At 36.1% G+C, this 14845-nt stretch overlaps 1 protein-coding gene across 5 annotated transcripts in view; it reads left to right on the forward strand.

Annotated features, from left to right (window-relative positions):
* Positions 1-14845, forward strand: part of GSTCD (glutathione S-transferase C-terminal domain containing) — a 69565-nt gene that overhangs the window by 6201 nt on the left and 48519 nt on the right. For all 5 annotated transcript variants that reach the window (XM_054203033.1, XM_054203030.1, XM_054203029.1 and 2 more), the window contains 4 exons: positions 2806-3237; positions 4883-5344; positions 9719-9973; positions 10672-10765. In XM_054203033.1, coding sequence (XP_054059008.1) covers positions 2827-3237; positions 4883-5344; positions 9719-9973; positions 10672-10765 — 1222 coding nt within the window. In that variant the 5' untranslated portion in view covers positions 2806-2826. The remainder of the gene's footprint in view (positions 1-2805; positions 3238-4882; positions 5345-9718; positions 9974-10671; positions 10766-14845) is intronic.

A 14845-nucleotide genomic window follows, 5' to 3' on the forward strand; every position in this document is an offset into this window, starting at 1 on the left:
TCTCTGTTTCTGTGTTCTTTCTGTCTTTGTTCATTTAGGTTTGGAAAAATAATTCAGTCTCTCTGTCATAGTTAACCATGTTGCAGCTGAGTAGTGGTAAATTGCTCTATGTTACAACAAATTGACCTTTGAAGAAGTTAGTAACCACCCTCAAGCTGTTTGGCCCAGCTGTCTCCCAGAGGTTCTCTCTTAAAGGCATTTAGAAGAACAGACCTTTCCTGAGTGTACCTTTGCTTCAGTGCAAAATCCAGAGCTTTACCTAAAATGGTGGAGAGAAGTAACTTTAAGTTATGATACTGTGGACTAAATGAAGTGGGTTGCATGCATATTCCCATTTTCTGACCCTGTCAAGAGAATGGAGTGGGTAGCTCTGGACAACATCTGCTTATCCTGCTTTAGCAAGATCCTAGTATTGGTTTATCCGGTTGGTGTGACTTCTGTATGTAGTAGTAGTATACCTGAGGATAAGAGTAGTTGAATTTGTCCAGACGAATTTCAAGTCAAATTTCAAACTTCAAGGAGACAGGTGAATTAATAGGATAGCGTCAGCTGTGGCATTTACTGGGTTGAATACAGAGCAGACCAGTAATCAACAAGTCATTATTTCCAATCAGTTGCTGTCTCTGCGACTGACTGATGGCTGCTATCTATTACTCATTGCTACTGGGTAGAAGTAATTTTGTTCAACAGATTGGAGGAGGATTCACATTGACGGAGTTCACCCTTTTGTCTAGCAGTTTTCATAGCAGGACATTTTTGTAATTTTAATCAGTAGCCTGATTAAGTAGTATGTCTATTTGGGCATCTTTCAAGTATTTCTTTTTTATTTTTAGTCTATTTTTAGTGCTTCAGAGCTGCTACTCTGGATGAAAATGGGCAAAGGGTGGTGTACCTATTGAGAGTGTGGTGAAAAGGTTTATGTTTTACTTGTGCAGTCCTGAGTGATGGATTTGGAACAATTTCTAAGAACAGGTGATTAACAGATTGAAACAACAGAATAATATACTTTGTAAATAGAAACCTCTTCAGAATTTACTGAAATATTTAGCAGTTCTATACAGTGTGGTAATGACAAAAGAAGCTGATTATGTCCAGGTCAACCAGAAAATAAAAATAAAAAATTCAGCAGTGGAGTGACTTGTAAGGTGAATGTGTATGTCCGAGTGGCTAGAGTGGCCAGGAAAAGATGCTCTATGGGTTCCCATGGAAAATAAAAACAACCCAAATGCATATGAGGGTACTACTTAATATTGAGAGAAGTACTATAGTCAAGGATATGAGTTTAGCTGCTAGTAACCGTGGATTTAGCAGGTAAGACTAACTCTTCTTGACTAATCTCCTCAACAGTATTCTCACTGTGGAATTTCTTCCACAGAGCTGTACTTACCATGTTGAATTTGTCTCAGCTTACGTGCTATCAAGACTTATACAAATAAAATAGATTTTAGGAAAGTAGCTATTTCAATATGTATTCTTTGTGTGGCAGGTGTATTAATTGAAGAAAAGCAGCAGTACTATTATGCTGATCCACAGTTGTTCTGAGACAAAGTCATGTAATATAATGGTTTAAAAATGCTTCACTATAACAATCATTATGATCTTTACTTAATGTCAGGTGGACTTGATTTTATTCTTCCACTGCCTTTTTTTGGACAATTGATTTGGCTCAGTGATAGATGTTATAAAATAGTAAATTTGATATACACATCTGTATGAAAAAAAAAATCCAATAATCTAGATATATCATATGAAAACCTTTTTTACTTTTTAAATAATTACATCATATTCATGTAACTGTACAGAGACCTTATTAATCCAGACAGTTATTTGAAAGACTGGTGCTGTTCCAATGTCACTTGTGCTATACTTATATATGTATATAAAAAACCATATTGTCCTTTCTTAGCAACATTCAGATTTCTTTATTATAATAAAGCTTTCTTCTTTAATGATGTTTTAAGACTGCCATCTAGTGTCTAATGGGGAATTTTATTGAGTGATGGACCAGAAAAATTATTGCATCATTGTTTTATATTAAACTGGTATGAAATAGTTTAATAGGAAAAATTTAATTTTCAACCAGGTATAAGGAAAATGAATTAAAGTTTTTAATATAATAAGAAGACATTAATTTCAGCTGTGTAACCTTTAAAGTAGTTGTGTGTTTGAGGTGTTTATGTAGCATTCTTGAAATTAACGTGTTTTTTTTCCTTTTTGTGTGTCCTCTGGACCTTCAGTTATTATCTCACCAGGCTCTATATGAATTTTTAATACAGAAACCAATATTATTTCCCATGGCCTAAATACCCTATAAATGTGACTTCTAACAGTTCTGGACAGACGAACGTGTGTGTTAGAAAACTGGCTGTTCTAGATATGTGCTCAGGAATTTATTTTTTCAATAATATAGGTTAATGTGGGAGATTATTGATTTTTTTTTTTAAAAAAAAGCCTTGCTGTAAAATCTTTATACACTAAAAAATTTAAAAGGAAATATTTTCTTTTGGTTTTGTACGTTTTGTTTAATGTCATAAATAAGCTAAAATGTAAAAAAAAAAAAAAACCAACTTCCCCAGGTCATTTCTTTATCAATGATTTGTATGTGAAGAGACACTGTATATGTGAAACCATCCTTTTTTCTCAAGAAGGGCCTGCAGTCGACTTATTCAGGCAGGATATTCTTTAATAGTATCTTAAGTTAAAATCAGTTTTAGCAGATAGTGGAAGGACTACTGTTTCAAACTCTCTTTTTTGTTCTAAATTCTGTATCCTTTTATGAATGTTGTGTTCTGATTTCTATTTCAGGAACTTTACCTCAGGAGTAAGATGAAAGATAGTGTCGCTGAAGAACATTTATATTTGGATTTTTCTCATCAGTACAGAGATAGTATCTTTCCTCTTCATACGTCTGTTTCACTGTTTTTGCTATCCTACTGTGACTGCAAATTATTCAAAGTTTTCTTAGTGCCGACCAGTGAAGATGTGGGTGCTCAGTTCGTGACAAAAAACCTCCTTGGTGATCTTGAGGTCCATTTAATCTCCAGGTGTCAGCTTCCAGTGGTTGTGCAGAGCTGCTGTTTGCCTGCTGTTGTTGTGAAAGACGGCAAGTTCTGCCGAGCTGGGCTTTCTGTTGTCTTAAGGCATATAATACAGAAAACATACGAGGCAGATCCATCTAAAAAGGATGTTTTGGAACTCTTAGGCTTTAAGAAGACCTGCTTAAAAGCCTGTGCTGAAGTGAGTGCATCTCTTTCTCTTAGATACATTAATAGGGGTTTCTATAAGCATTAAATACTCTGAAGCAGACTCTTAATATTGATGTAAACTAAGTTATTTTAGTAAGAAACTTAATTTGCTTAGAAAATGAAATTTCCTCAATGGAGAAGTATCTGTATTTTGGCATAAAGATGAAAAGTAATTCTTTTTAAAGATACTGCTTTTTAGCAGAACAAAAAGGACCATGAGATTAAAAAACTAGGTCAGATCTTTGTTTCATGTCTAGCGGTGTAGTTTCAGTAAGTTATGAAGTACAGGTCTTGCAGTTTGAAGTAAACTAAGAAATACCTAATTTATTGTTAATTTGATTTCAAGACCCCCATGTACTGTTAGTCTTCGTCATTGCCAAGGCACACTGTTGGATTATGTTTAGCTTATGCTCACCAAAATGTCCAGGGTCTTTTCAGCAGAGCTTCTACCTGGCCAGGTAGTCAGTCCCTAGCCTGTACCATTACAAGGGTTTAATCCATCCTAGGTGCAGGATGTTTTACTGAGTTTCATGTTGGTTCCTGTAAGCCCATTCTCTAGCCTGTGCAGGCCCCTGTGAATGGCAGCTCCTTCTTGGAGTTTGTTGACTGCTCTGCTCAACTCACTGTCATCCTTGGCGTGAGCGTGTTCCATCTGCCCCTCCAGGTCATTGGTAAAGATAATTAAATAGGATAGACCCCAGCATACACCCCTAAAGAGCTCCACTTCTAACTGACCTTCAGGTAAAGCATGAACCATTAACCACTACTACCCTTTGAGTTGATATTTCAGCTCATTTATCACATAGCAGTTTACTCATCTGGCAGCTCATCAATCTAGACTTGCCTTCCTCACTCCTCTCAGGAGGTTGAACTCCACTATTTCATCATTGCTACATCCATGGTTGCCATTGATTATTGTGCCTCCAATACAGTTCAACCCTGTTGGTGAGTAGCAGATCTGGGGAAGCATATCCCAGTGTTAGTCCATCTAGCACTAGCATAAAGAAATTGTCCCCAACATCCTCCAGAAACCTCTGGTTCTAATCTCTTCTTGCTGGAAAACTTGATTCCATATATCAGATGGAAAAAAGTGAGTAAACTGAATAAGAAAATACAAGAGGTTAAAAGTTTTAAAACCTTTAAGTACAGATAATAAGGAAAACAGGACAAGGATAAGAACATGAAAAAAATAAGTAATGTTTTTTCAGGTGCTGTTTGGTTAGACTAAAGTTTTTTTGATGTTGCGTGCTAAAAACCCACTAATAATATGATACATTTCTGTAAGATAAATGTGCTCAAAATCTGGTGTAATCTGGTTTTATTGCCAGCACTTGGTAGAGATGACATATAGAAATTGATCACAGCTTTGCTTCTCATGAGTTACGCAGCCACCCTAATCTAATGTCAATAATAAGGAATAAAAATATGCTATACTGGATAACTGTTCATTCTGTTATATATAAGATCTATCTTCCTAATTCTCCTATTGCAAAAGTAATACAGAATATCTGAGCTTCTAAGATTATCAAAGAATGTATTTAAAAGCTGTAATGTCTTTGCTTAAAGTGGACAAAAAGGTACCCTGGATTTTGTTTCTCGTTCTGTAGAGACATTAATTACATAAATTTGTCTGACAGGTTAGCCAGTGGACCCGACTTTGTGAGATCAGCATACCTCTGGCTGTTGAAGGATTTTTGACAGCATCTCCTGAGCACTGTCAGACTATTCCTCCTGACATTTTAAAACTTGAAAGGAAGCTTGGAGAACCTGTCCGAGTACATAATGATGATAAAATTCGAAGGCAAAAACTTCAACAACAGAAGGCAGATGCCAAGGCTGCAGTGCCTGTACTTGGTAAAGAAGCAAGAGAGGAAGGAAAAACAGTGGAAATGCATGAACATCCACTCCCAAGTTTGGAGCTGAACATAGCTTTCTCCAAGCTGCTTGTCCAGGAAGTATCAGATGCAGTCAGCCGAGAGGCCCCTCACATCAGGAGGACAAAAACCTCTGACCTTCCACTTTTGGACCACATTTTTGCAGAAGGGCTTTATTTTACCTTGGCGGATATAGTGCTTTTGCCATGCATCCATCAGTTCTTGGTAAGATGACAAGTTCTGCAAATTTTAAGTGGTGTATATGTATTTTTTTAAGAACTGGAAAGTTATAAAATGTGTTAATTTAAAATATATTGTGGTGTTTGCAATGTGAACTTAACTTGAAACAGAAGATTTGACTTTGTTTTTGTACAAATGAAAAAAGGGGATTGGTGAGATCACCAAAATTATATACATAGCATATCAATACTTAGTAAACACTGCGAACTGTTGAAATATTACACTGAAATATGTTTTGGCACCAAGTTGCCCAGAAAATTCCTCCATGAAAATACTTAAAATGGACACTTAAAGTGCATTCTAATATGCATAAAGCTATTTTCTTGCTTGAATTTAATATACTATACTTATGACCATGACTCAATAGATATTTACTAAAGTGAGACCATTTTATCCTTGAAGAATTTTTTGATATTTGGAATTTCGATTCCATCATAAATTGCAAATTTTAAGAGGAGGGAGGGTTGAGAATGGTATCATAATTTTGAAGTATTAGAAGGGATGTCCCCCATGAGAGAGTTAAAACGGACACTTAAAGTATATTGTAATATGTATAGAAAAAAAGTAGGTGAGCATGAACCTACTTTAATTTTGTTTTCAGTGTACTGGGGGGTAAGGCAAAATGAATTCCCCACCCAGTTTGTTGTACCTTTACTACATGGATATTATTTGAATTGGAATTCTTTTCAGCAAAGACTTGAAACTTCATGTAACTTTATTTTGACATGGACAGATGTGCCTAAAAGAGAACAAATACATTCTAAGAAAGTGAGAATACCTTTTAGGGAGGTAGTGAATGAGGAGAGATTCAGGGGTTATGGTGGCTTTTTAGAAGAGTGAATCTTTGACTTTCCTTACCCATACTAGACCTGAAGAGGTACCCAGGTATTGACTGGGGAGAGACTTCTAAAAGCTCATTTGTTTATGCTACTGGTATATAATTTCTTGAGATTCTCTTGAGAGAATTTCACCCCTCTTGTGGAGGAGAGCCTTAGTGACTTGGTTATTGTGTCTTTTGTGGTGGATCTCTCAGGTTGTACAACATTTACCCATGCCTGAGAAAGAGATTCCGTGTGTGGGGGGTGGTGGTTGGGTTTTTTTATAGCACTTGTCTAGTAACTGTGAGTGTCTTGCAGATTCCGTTTTACAAATATCTTAATGTCGGGATTAGTAAAATATATCAAAATATGTTTTGAGCCTAATAACGCCATGCAATTTGATTTTTATTTACTTTATTTTAACACCACCCCGCCCCCTCCCCCCCCCGCCCCAGCACCTCTTTTCTCCCTCTACCCTTTTCTCACCTCTGGAAAGAGGTAGGGCTCAGTAGTGAAAGTGAGTTGAGCTCAGCTTCAAAAACAGTTTTACACTGGGAAAAAACTTCTGTGGCAAGACTATTTGAGAATCTTGCTCAGCACAATCTGTGTACTTAGTTATATGAGGATGTATACGCAGAAAAGAAGTAAGGAAATGACAACTATGTCTTTATTTCCCATGACAATAAAATGGTACAATGAAATTGCCTACTACCAGTATTCCTGCAGTTACTCTATGAGACCGATAGCTAAGCTGGTGTCTGTTGCTAGGAAGAGCTCTGGGTGAAGTTGGTATTTGCATTTTGATTTTGCAAGTTGTTTTGCCAAATTTGCCTTATGGTGTTTGAAAACAAATGGAATTCCTGGAGAAGATGCTGACAGATAGATTCAGAGAAACAATCTCTAAAATCAAGATAATTACTAGTGAACACATATATGTGACAAATGTCCGATTTCTAACTTTTTTAATACAGATTGTGATGCTCAGTGGATTTCTGAATCATGATAGCAGTATGGGAGTCCGGAAGTGGGTTAATATGGCTACCTTTGAATTAAGATGAGTTATTTTACAGAAATGGTCATTAATTCATCTCTGCTTTGTTTTTGTTTTGCAAATCACATAATTAAGGATTAACAGCAACTTCTGCATGAATGATGCTAAACAAAAGTCGTAAGACATAATTATTTCCTACTGTTTTAAAAACTTCAGTGTATTTCAGTCTTATTTATTTTTCCAAGGCCCTTTTAAATAAGAAGAGCATAACTTTTTACAGTAATGTTTGATTTACTGGTGCTAGGCATGAGGAGATTCTTGGATCAGATGCTTAATTGATTTCAGGATGCAACTGAAATCGTTTGGTGGATGTACCCTGAGCAGCTGACGATGCTGTATTTATTTGCTTTTCATGTGTGACTCTTGAGCCTTGGTGGTCTGCAACTTAGGAACTTTATATTGCATAATACATTTGTGTTAGCTCGCACCAAGGATTGTCCTTAAAAACTGGCCTTCAGCTTCATTTTTCCTTAAATTATAAGAGCTCTGGAATAATGTTTTATTTCTGTTCTCTGGTGAATGATTGTTTTCTAAGCAATTATACTTTGATTCCTACAGTTGTCATTAAAATTGAATAACTTGCATCTGAAAGCTTCTTGTAGGCAGTGGGTTGAAACTGCTCTTGTTGATGGAAGTGACAGAGTTTAGTTCTGTATTTAAATGTTATTTATCACTTATATAACTGGACTTCCTTGATTGTGTTTAAAAAAATCATATAGTTGCGCTTCCACTTTGCTTTAAGGGTGGGAATAATAATGAAGTCTTCAATGAGCATGTGTCTGGAAAGTATCATACAATAAATATGAGGAGACTTGACTACCTGATTATAATTACAATTACCAAAAGTAAGATAATGAAGCTAAAGAGTTGTTTTTCCTTTCATTACCTTATTTAATTTCTGTTATCTTTCTGAGGTTAGCTTTGTTACACTTTCTATTAGTTGTAACTCTTTAAAATTAATATAAGAATAACAGAAGCTCTGTTCTCCATCTGGGAGAAACTGCTACTGACTTTTTAAAATACAATTTAGAACACTTGTTATCAAGTGTAACAGTGCCTCTTAGAATTGCTTTCCAAAAGACTTCTTCCTTAACTGAATTAATATATTTCTGCCTGTGTTACTATTAGGATATTGAATTAGATACTAAAATTACACAGTTCATCCTCCTTTTGCTCCTTTGGCTATTACTAATTACTTGTGATTACCCTAAGAACATTATAAACACAACATGCAAGAAAGCTGCTTGAAATTTTATGTCATTTCAAGTGTTCTATACCAATTTCTATTTCCACACTGAGGACAGATATGTGGAGGAACACTGTTTTTGCATGGCCTTTTCTGCCTTTTCCTGTAATTGCAATTTTTAATTTTCTGCTTAAAGCAGGCACAGCATCACCTCTGTGATGAGGAGGCCACCTCTGGAGATCATCTTGTCTAATCCCTGCTCAGAGCAGGGTCAGCTAGAGCTGGCTGCCCAGGGTCATGTCCAGTCAGATTTTGAGTGTCTCTGAGGATGGAGACTTCACAACCTCTCCTCCTGTAAGGGGATGATGTTCACCATTCTAAAACATTTGGGAACCTGAACAAAGATTACTTAAGTTCACTAAATGCATCCTTTTTAAAATTAGCTGGTCATCTTGTAAAAATGAGATTTAGGTATCTTTTTTTGTAATACGTGTATCGTATTCTTACTTAAGAATCTTTTTTTTTCATTTAAGGTTCTAATTTCTATTGAAGGCCACTTCATCTCACCATCATATATACTTAATTCAGAAAAGAAATGTACTAGTTACCATTTTTGTATAAAAATATGAAGTTAAAATGGCAAAGAAGTTTGAGTAAACATGTGATTTAGAAATTTTTTTTGATTCAGTGCTAGTAAAAAAAAAAAAGTCACAGATGCATTGCAAAGACTTCAATAAAGACTGGGGACAATGTATGCCTGTGCCTGTTTTGCTGTTACCACATAGTCAAAGGTATTTTAGGCTTGCAGTTGCCAGCAAAACAGCTGTCAGTGGATGAGCTTTTAAGGGCTTCAGAGTGCCTGTGGGAAAGAGGAGCATTCAGGTACCATAATGTCTTCCTTAAAGTTCAGTATTCATTGCAAATTACTGTTTTAGGTTATTTTTTTTGTGTGTGTGTGTGATTACCTACCAAAATGAATAATTCCCTTGTTAGGAAGTAACAGATAATTAAGAATATTATTTAAATTGTGTTTTCCTGTTACTGACTGAAATTATTATTAAAGTTGGTCATGTAAACCTTTTTATCCTATGAAGCAAATGGGAATTGCAGACAAAGTCTAAATGGCCAACTGGCAATTCCACCTGCAGGCCGGAGCTCTAACTAGCTGGCTTTTTGCATTACCATCATGCTAAGAGTAAGCATGCTCAGCGTGGAGCTGAGCTCGCTTCTGTAGTTCATGTCTTCTTGTAGCTTGTAGGAAGAAATTTACAGTAGCGAGTAACCTTTCCATTTTATTTTTCTAGGTTTCCAGCAAAAAACAAGGCAAAAATCTGGTAAATTTGCCTCTGATATCCGGTTGGTATCGAAGAGTTCAAGAAGTACCTGGAGTAAAGAAAGCTGCTGGCAAATGCCATATGGAGTTTCTCCAGCTTCCAGACTTGATGTCTGCTCCAGAGGAACAGCTACAAGACTTCTCTTCAGTTCCTGATGAATTAGAAGAGGAGAATGAAGACAGTCATTTTATAGGTGGTCCAAGGCCAACTATGACTAAGTTAATGGTAATTTAAGCTTTTTAATAAGTTATATTTGATAGTAATATGCGGCTTGATTTGGAATAGTTGAAATTTATTAGACTTGCAGAAGCTAAGTCTGACAGCTTTGAACAGTTTAATACCTTTTGCCCATCTTCTGTCTGATATGCATTGACTTAAAAGTGATTTTATTTTTTTGCTCTGTTCTGATATTTGATCAATTCAGGAATTGAGCAAAGATAGGACCGCTGGAAGGCCTATCAATAATTCTGAATAATCAAAGTAACTTTTTGTTTGAATTGCAATATTGTGTTCTTCTTTTAAAGATACTTATATAAAGGATGACAAAAAATGTTGCTTTTATGCTTGGCTTCATTATTCTATCGTTTGTGTTGGTTTTTTTTGCTGTTTGATTAGAGCTTTGAACATCTGGGAACCCTAATGAGTTTTGTTGAAGAAGACTCTCCATCATGCTCTATAACTCAGTATTTTTTGCATAGAGGCTGACAACGTTTCCTCAAGAAAATTAACAGGGCTTTCTTGTGAAAATGGGAGAAATACATAATTTGAATCCCATATAATGTAGAGTCAGCTGCCTGTTTGGTTTCAGTTAGGCTGAAAGTGTTGCACAGTTTGATGCCATTAAATTCACTGGGAATTTTGCTACCAACTTCAGTGGGTAAAAGATCAGGGTCTTAATTTTTTTTTTTTCCCCTTTCACATAGGAAAATGGTATTGAAGCAAAATTTTCTCCTCATCCATGCCCCAACTGGACCCTAGACTGGACCAATCTACCATCTGCAGTCAGTCCTGGAGAAGGTAAGGGTTTTTATGTATGTGTGTTTGTGTTTAACACTGCTGCCTTCTGGTGAAGCTACTTAACTGTTTCATGTCACTTCAATGTATTTCAGAGCGCTGTAAAACAGGTAAACAGTTCTAAATCTTTTAAAATTCAGTCTGTTTGGGACACGTGGTGAGATAACTTCCCTCATTTTCTGGCTACATGATGCTACTATAATCAGTATGAGTGTTATATACATGGATTGTATCTTCCAAAGCAGCAGCAGCTGATTTTATTCTGATGAAAATAATATTCATTAGCAAAGTTTGGTAGTTACATATGAGTGAGTCTTCCCTTTTGTGGCAGTGTTCCCTGCCCTGTAGGGATTGTTTGCTTTTCTGGATTGCAGGGCAGTCTGTTGCCTAGTGGCTATACTTCTACACAGAAAAAACTGATTTATCACAATGTTTGTTGTTTTCATCAGTGTTGTGAATATTAAGTACCTCTTCCACCACACAGTAGAGTTTCCTCTAAAAGGTCTTACACATAGTGCCAGACAGGAAGAAGTTAGTGGACAGTAACTCCTTTCTACAGGGAAGAAAAAGGCTTGTGTTCTTTTGTGTAAATAAGGTAACTTAGACACTTGAGTCAGTGTAGCCTCAGTGGCATAGAACTTCTGATTTAAAGAATATAGAAATATATATGTGCAATGTATAGATGTTCTTCAATGACCAATATGTGAAATTCTTCACAGAACATGTTGGGAATCACTGAAGTGCTATAGGCACTTTCAAAAAATACTGCGGGTTTTTTTATGTTTTTATTGGTTTTAAATACCTAACTCTGTGAATACAAGCATGTATTCCCATTTATGATATACAGGCTATAAAAATAAGATCAAATTTGAAGTTGGTTTCCTCTGGTTTGGATCTGGGTTTAGTTCACAAAGCCATGACAAAACCCTCATAGTTTTATATAAAGTGTCCATCCTTCTAACATGAACTGTTTTCCTCTGGTTTTGTCCTGAGGGAACTCTTTACTGGGAAGTTGCACACCCTGCTGTAATTATTGATCCTTTCTTTCCTTTAACATGGAATTAAAAAACAAAACAAAACTTGGGTTTGCATCTGTCAACATTACATCATTTTTTTCAGACTTTATGTGGTTGTTTTGGATATACTTCTTATGTTAAAAGACCTTTGTAGTCTGACTGCTGAAATGCTTGGGGGAGCTTGGGGAAATTCTGACAAAATACTGGAGCTTGTTACAGAAGTGAATAAACGTTTTTGCTTATTTCCAATGCTCAGGGTTTTGACTGTAAGTTTTAGTTCATACTTTTGTCAAGAAATCACTTTTCTTCTATTTGAAAGAAATTTTTGAAAAAGATGCATAACGTACAAAACCACATAATTAATGTATATTTGGAAATTTTGTGCCAGAAGGAGTCTCTTGGACTTGGTTTCACTGAGGGGAAAAATCAACTCCTGCTTCCTGCCTGTGTGTGTGCTTGCTCTCTTTTTTTCATGTTTGCCGAAATAGTTACTAATGACATTGATATCTGAATTCAGTTTTCAGTTCAGTTTTTAGGAAGACTTGCTAGCTCAACAAGGTGCTGAGAGATTTCACCTCCCTCCACCCAAGATCACAGTGACGCTGATGCCATTTTCTGATTTAGGGAAACTCCAAATGCTTGTGCTTTTAGTCCAGGAGCAAGAGAGTCACATATGACAAAAAAGAAATTTCCTGATCTGAGAATTGATTTTGCTTTTCAGTTGGATACATCTGCGTGCTTACCTCTGCTGTTCTAAGTGGTACTGATCGCTCTTCCCTGATTCTTTTGCTAGTACAGCCTAATTCATAATTGTTATATGAAATGAATTCTCAATATTTTATTACTGAATCCTATCTGGCGCACTAAGAAAACAGTCACTGAATCTGACAGGGTTTTAAACTGGATTTTGGTAATGCAATTCAAGCTTTCAAACAAATTACCCCTATAACTGGTAAATAAATTTCCTCTTCCTAATGTTCATAACAGTTGGGACAAAGTAGAATATGTTTCAGTTAAAACTCACTTTTTTTTTTTTATCCACAGTAAGTTTAATTTGCTGGCAAAACTTAATTTAATAGCATACATGGTATACTTTCTTCACTCTACCTCAGCTTAGGTATCTCCGAATTTGTCTTATATGTATGTGGAGGTACTAGGATAGAATTGTTCAGTCTGGGAGTCTAATTAGACCACCTTGCTGTCACAGCTATTTACTGCAGAAAAGAATTACTGATGATTGCAGTTCTAATGTATTATTTAGATTATACATTTAAGTTCATTCAGTTCTTTTGATAGGGATTATTTACTCTTGCGAAACCAAAGATTATGATAACATGATTTAAATTTCATTTGCTTAGTCATATTTCTGAAGCAGAATGAAATAGAATAGACTAGACTATATCAGTTGTAAGGGGTCTACAACAATCATCTAATCCAACTGGCTGAGCAGTCCAGCGTTGACCCAAGTTAAAGCATGTTAAGGGCATTGTCGAAATGCCCTTAAATGCTGACAGGCTTGGGGCATCGACCACCTCTCTGGGAAGCCTGTTCCGGTGTCTGACCACCCCCTTGGTAAAGAAATGCTTCCTAATGTCCAGTCTAAACCTCCCCCAGTGCAGCTTTGAACCATTCCCATGCAAAAACCTCTGTTAGCTCTAGTCCCGATGCAATTTTTTAAAAGGTATTTGACCAAAATGGACTCATGTTTATGTTTTAGATATCTTTCAGCTTCTGCCATTATGTCAATTACTTCTAAAATATTTGGCTTATAAACTTGTGTGTATCAGCCTTGAGATGTGTGAATCTGTAAGCCTTTGTGAGCATCTGGAGTGTATTTGAAATACTACAAAATATCCCAAAATGTAGTATCCTAGTGCCCTCCATAACTGTTGATATTCTAGAATATAGTAGTAGTTGTTACGAACTTTCACTTTTGGAAGGAATTTAACACAAAATATTTCATTTATTTTAAAATGTATTGTAAATGCTGGTTTCTCTTCTAGTTTACTGTATAAAAACTTGGCCAATACTTTAAGTTTCTGAGCTTGTTTCCCAAATCTATGTTTAGATCAGAAATATGTTGATATTGTCTATTAAATACAGAAGCCAAAACCCCTCAGCACTTTGTTGTTTCTTCGAAATCACATAGTGTATAAAGACTCACCCCCAAGCACACAAACCGAGTCTGTCTGGCTAACTGCATCTTTTGATATTGAAAAGTTAATTTGTGCAGAATCTCAAAAGAAATTTAGTATTTCTAAGTTATTTCAGAGGCGAATACTAGAAATGTGTATGCCATTAAAATATTTAATGAAAAATATTTAATGAAATACTTATTTGCAGTAAAATCTTCAGCTGGCAGTAGATATAACTCAGAGGTCCTAACCAAGCCTAGTGCTTGGTTGCATTGAGCTTTCCGTAGAAGTAAAGGTAGATGCGGTTGTAAATATGTACAGCTAGTAAAAGAAAAGGCTGGTAGGTCAGAATAGAGTAGCGTAGGTGGTCACAATGTGAGACTGAAGGAAAATGAGATACTTGCATCAGCAGTACAAGGACATGTCAGCACAGAAAATGTTTTAATTTTTTCCCTGACAAAGTTGTGGCTGAAGTTTTGTGAAGAGAGTCTTGTTGAAATAAGAATACTGAATGGAAATATTGTGCTACTGCTGATTAACTGTGAGGTCCAGGAAAGAGGAGGGTATATTTAATTAAATCTGTGACCAACAAAGAAATGCGACATCTTTTCTGTGGTTTCACAGTTCAAATTAGGCAGCAGTAGAAAGGACTTTTTTATCCTTCCTGGAAGTTCAGTCAACCCTGGAGTTTTCGCTTGTGTTCCTGGTCCTGTGTGTGTGAAACTGTTCCTTGTCTTCAGGTTATTTTCCTATCAGCTGCAAAGACTTTGTGGTTATCAAGACCAGTTTGACTAGTTATGATTAGAGGTACTTCCTTTAGGCTCACCCAAGGCACATTAAGGGGAGGGGGAAAGCGTGTGTATGTGGTGGCGGGGAGCGATAACTCTTGTCACTGCTTTATTATTCTGATGATATATGGGGACGTAAGTCTT

Source organism: Rissa tridactyla, chromosome 5 (genome assembly GCF_028500815.1).
Source record: "Rissa tridactyla isolate bRisTri1 chromosome 5, bRisTri1.patW.cur.20221130, whole genome shotgun sequence".
Lineage (NCBI taxonomy): Eukaryota > Metazoa > Chordata > Aves > Charadriiformes > Laridae > Rissa > Rissa tridactyla.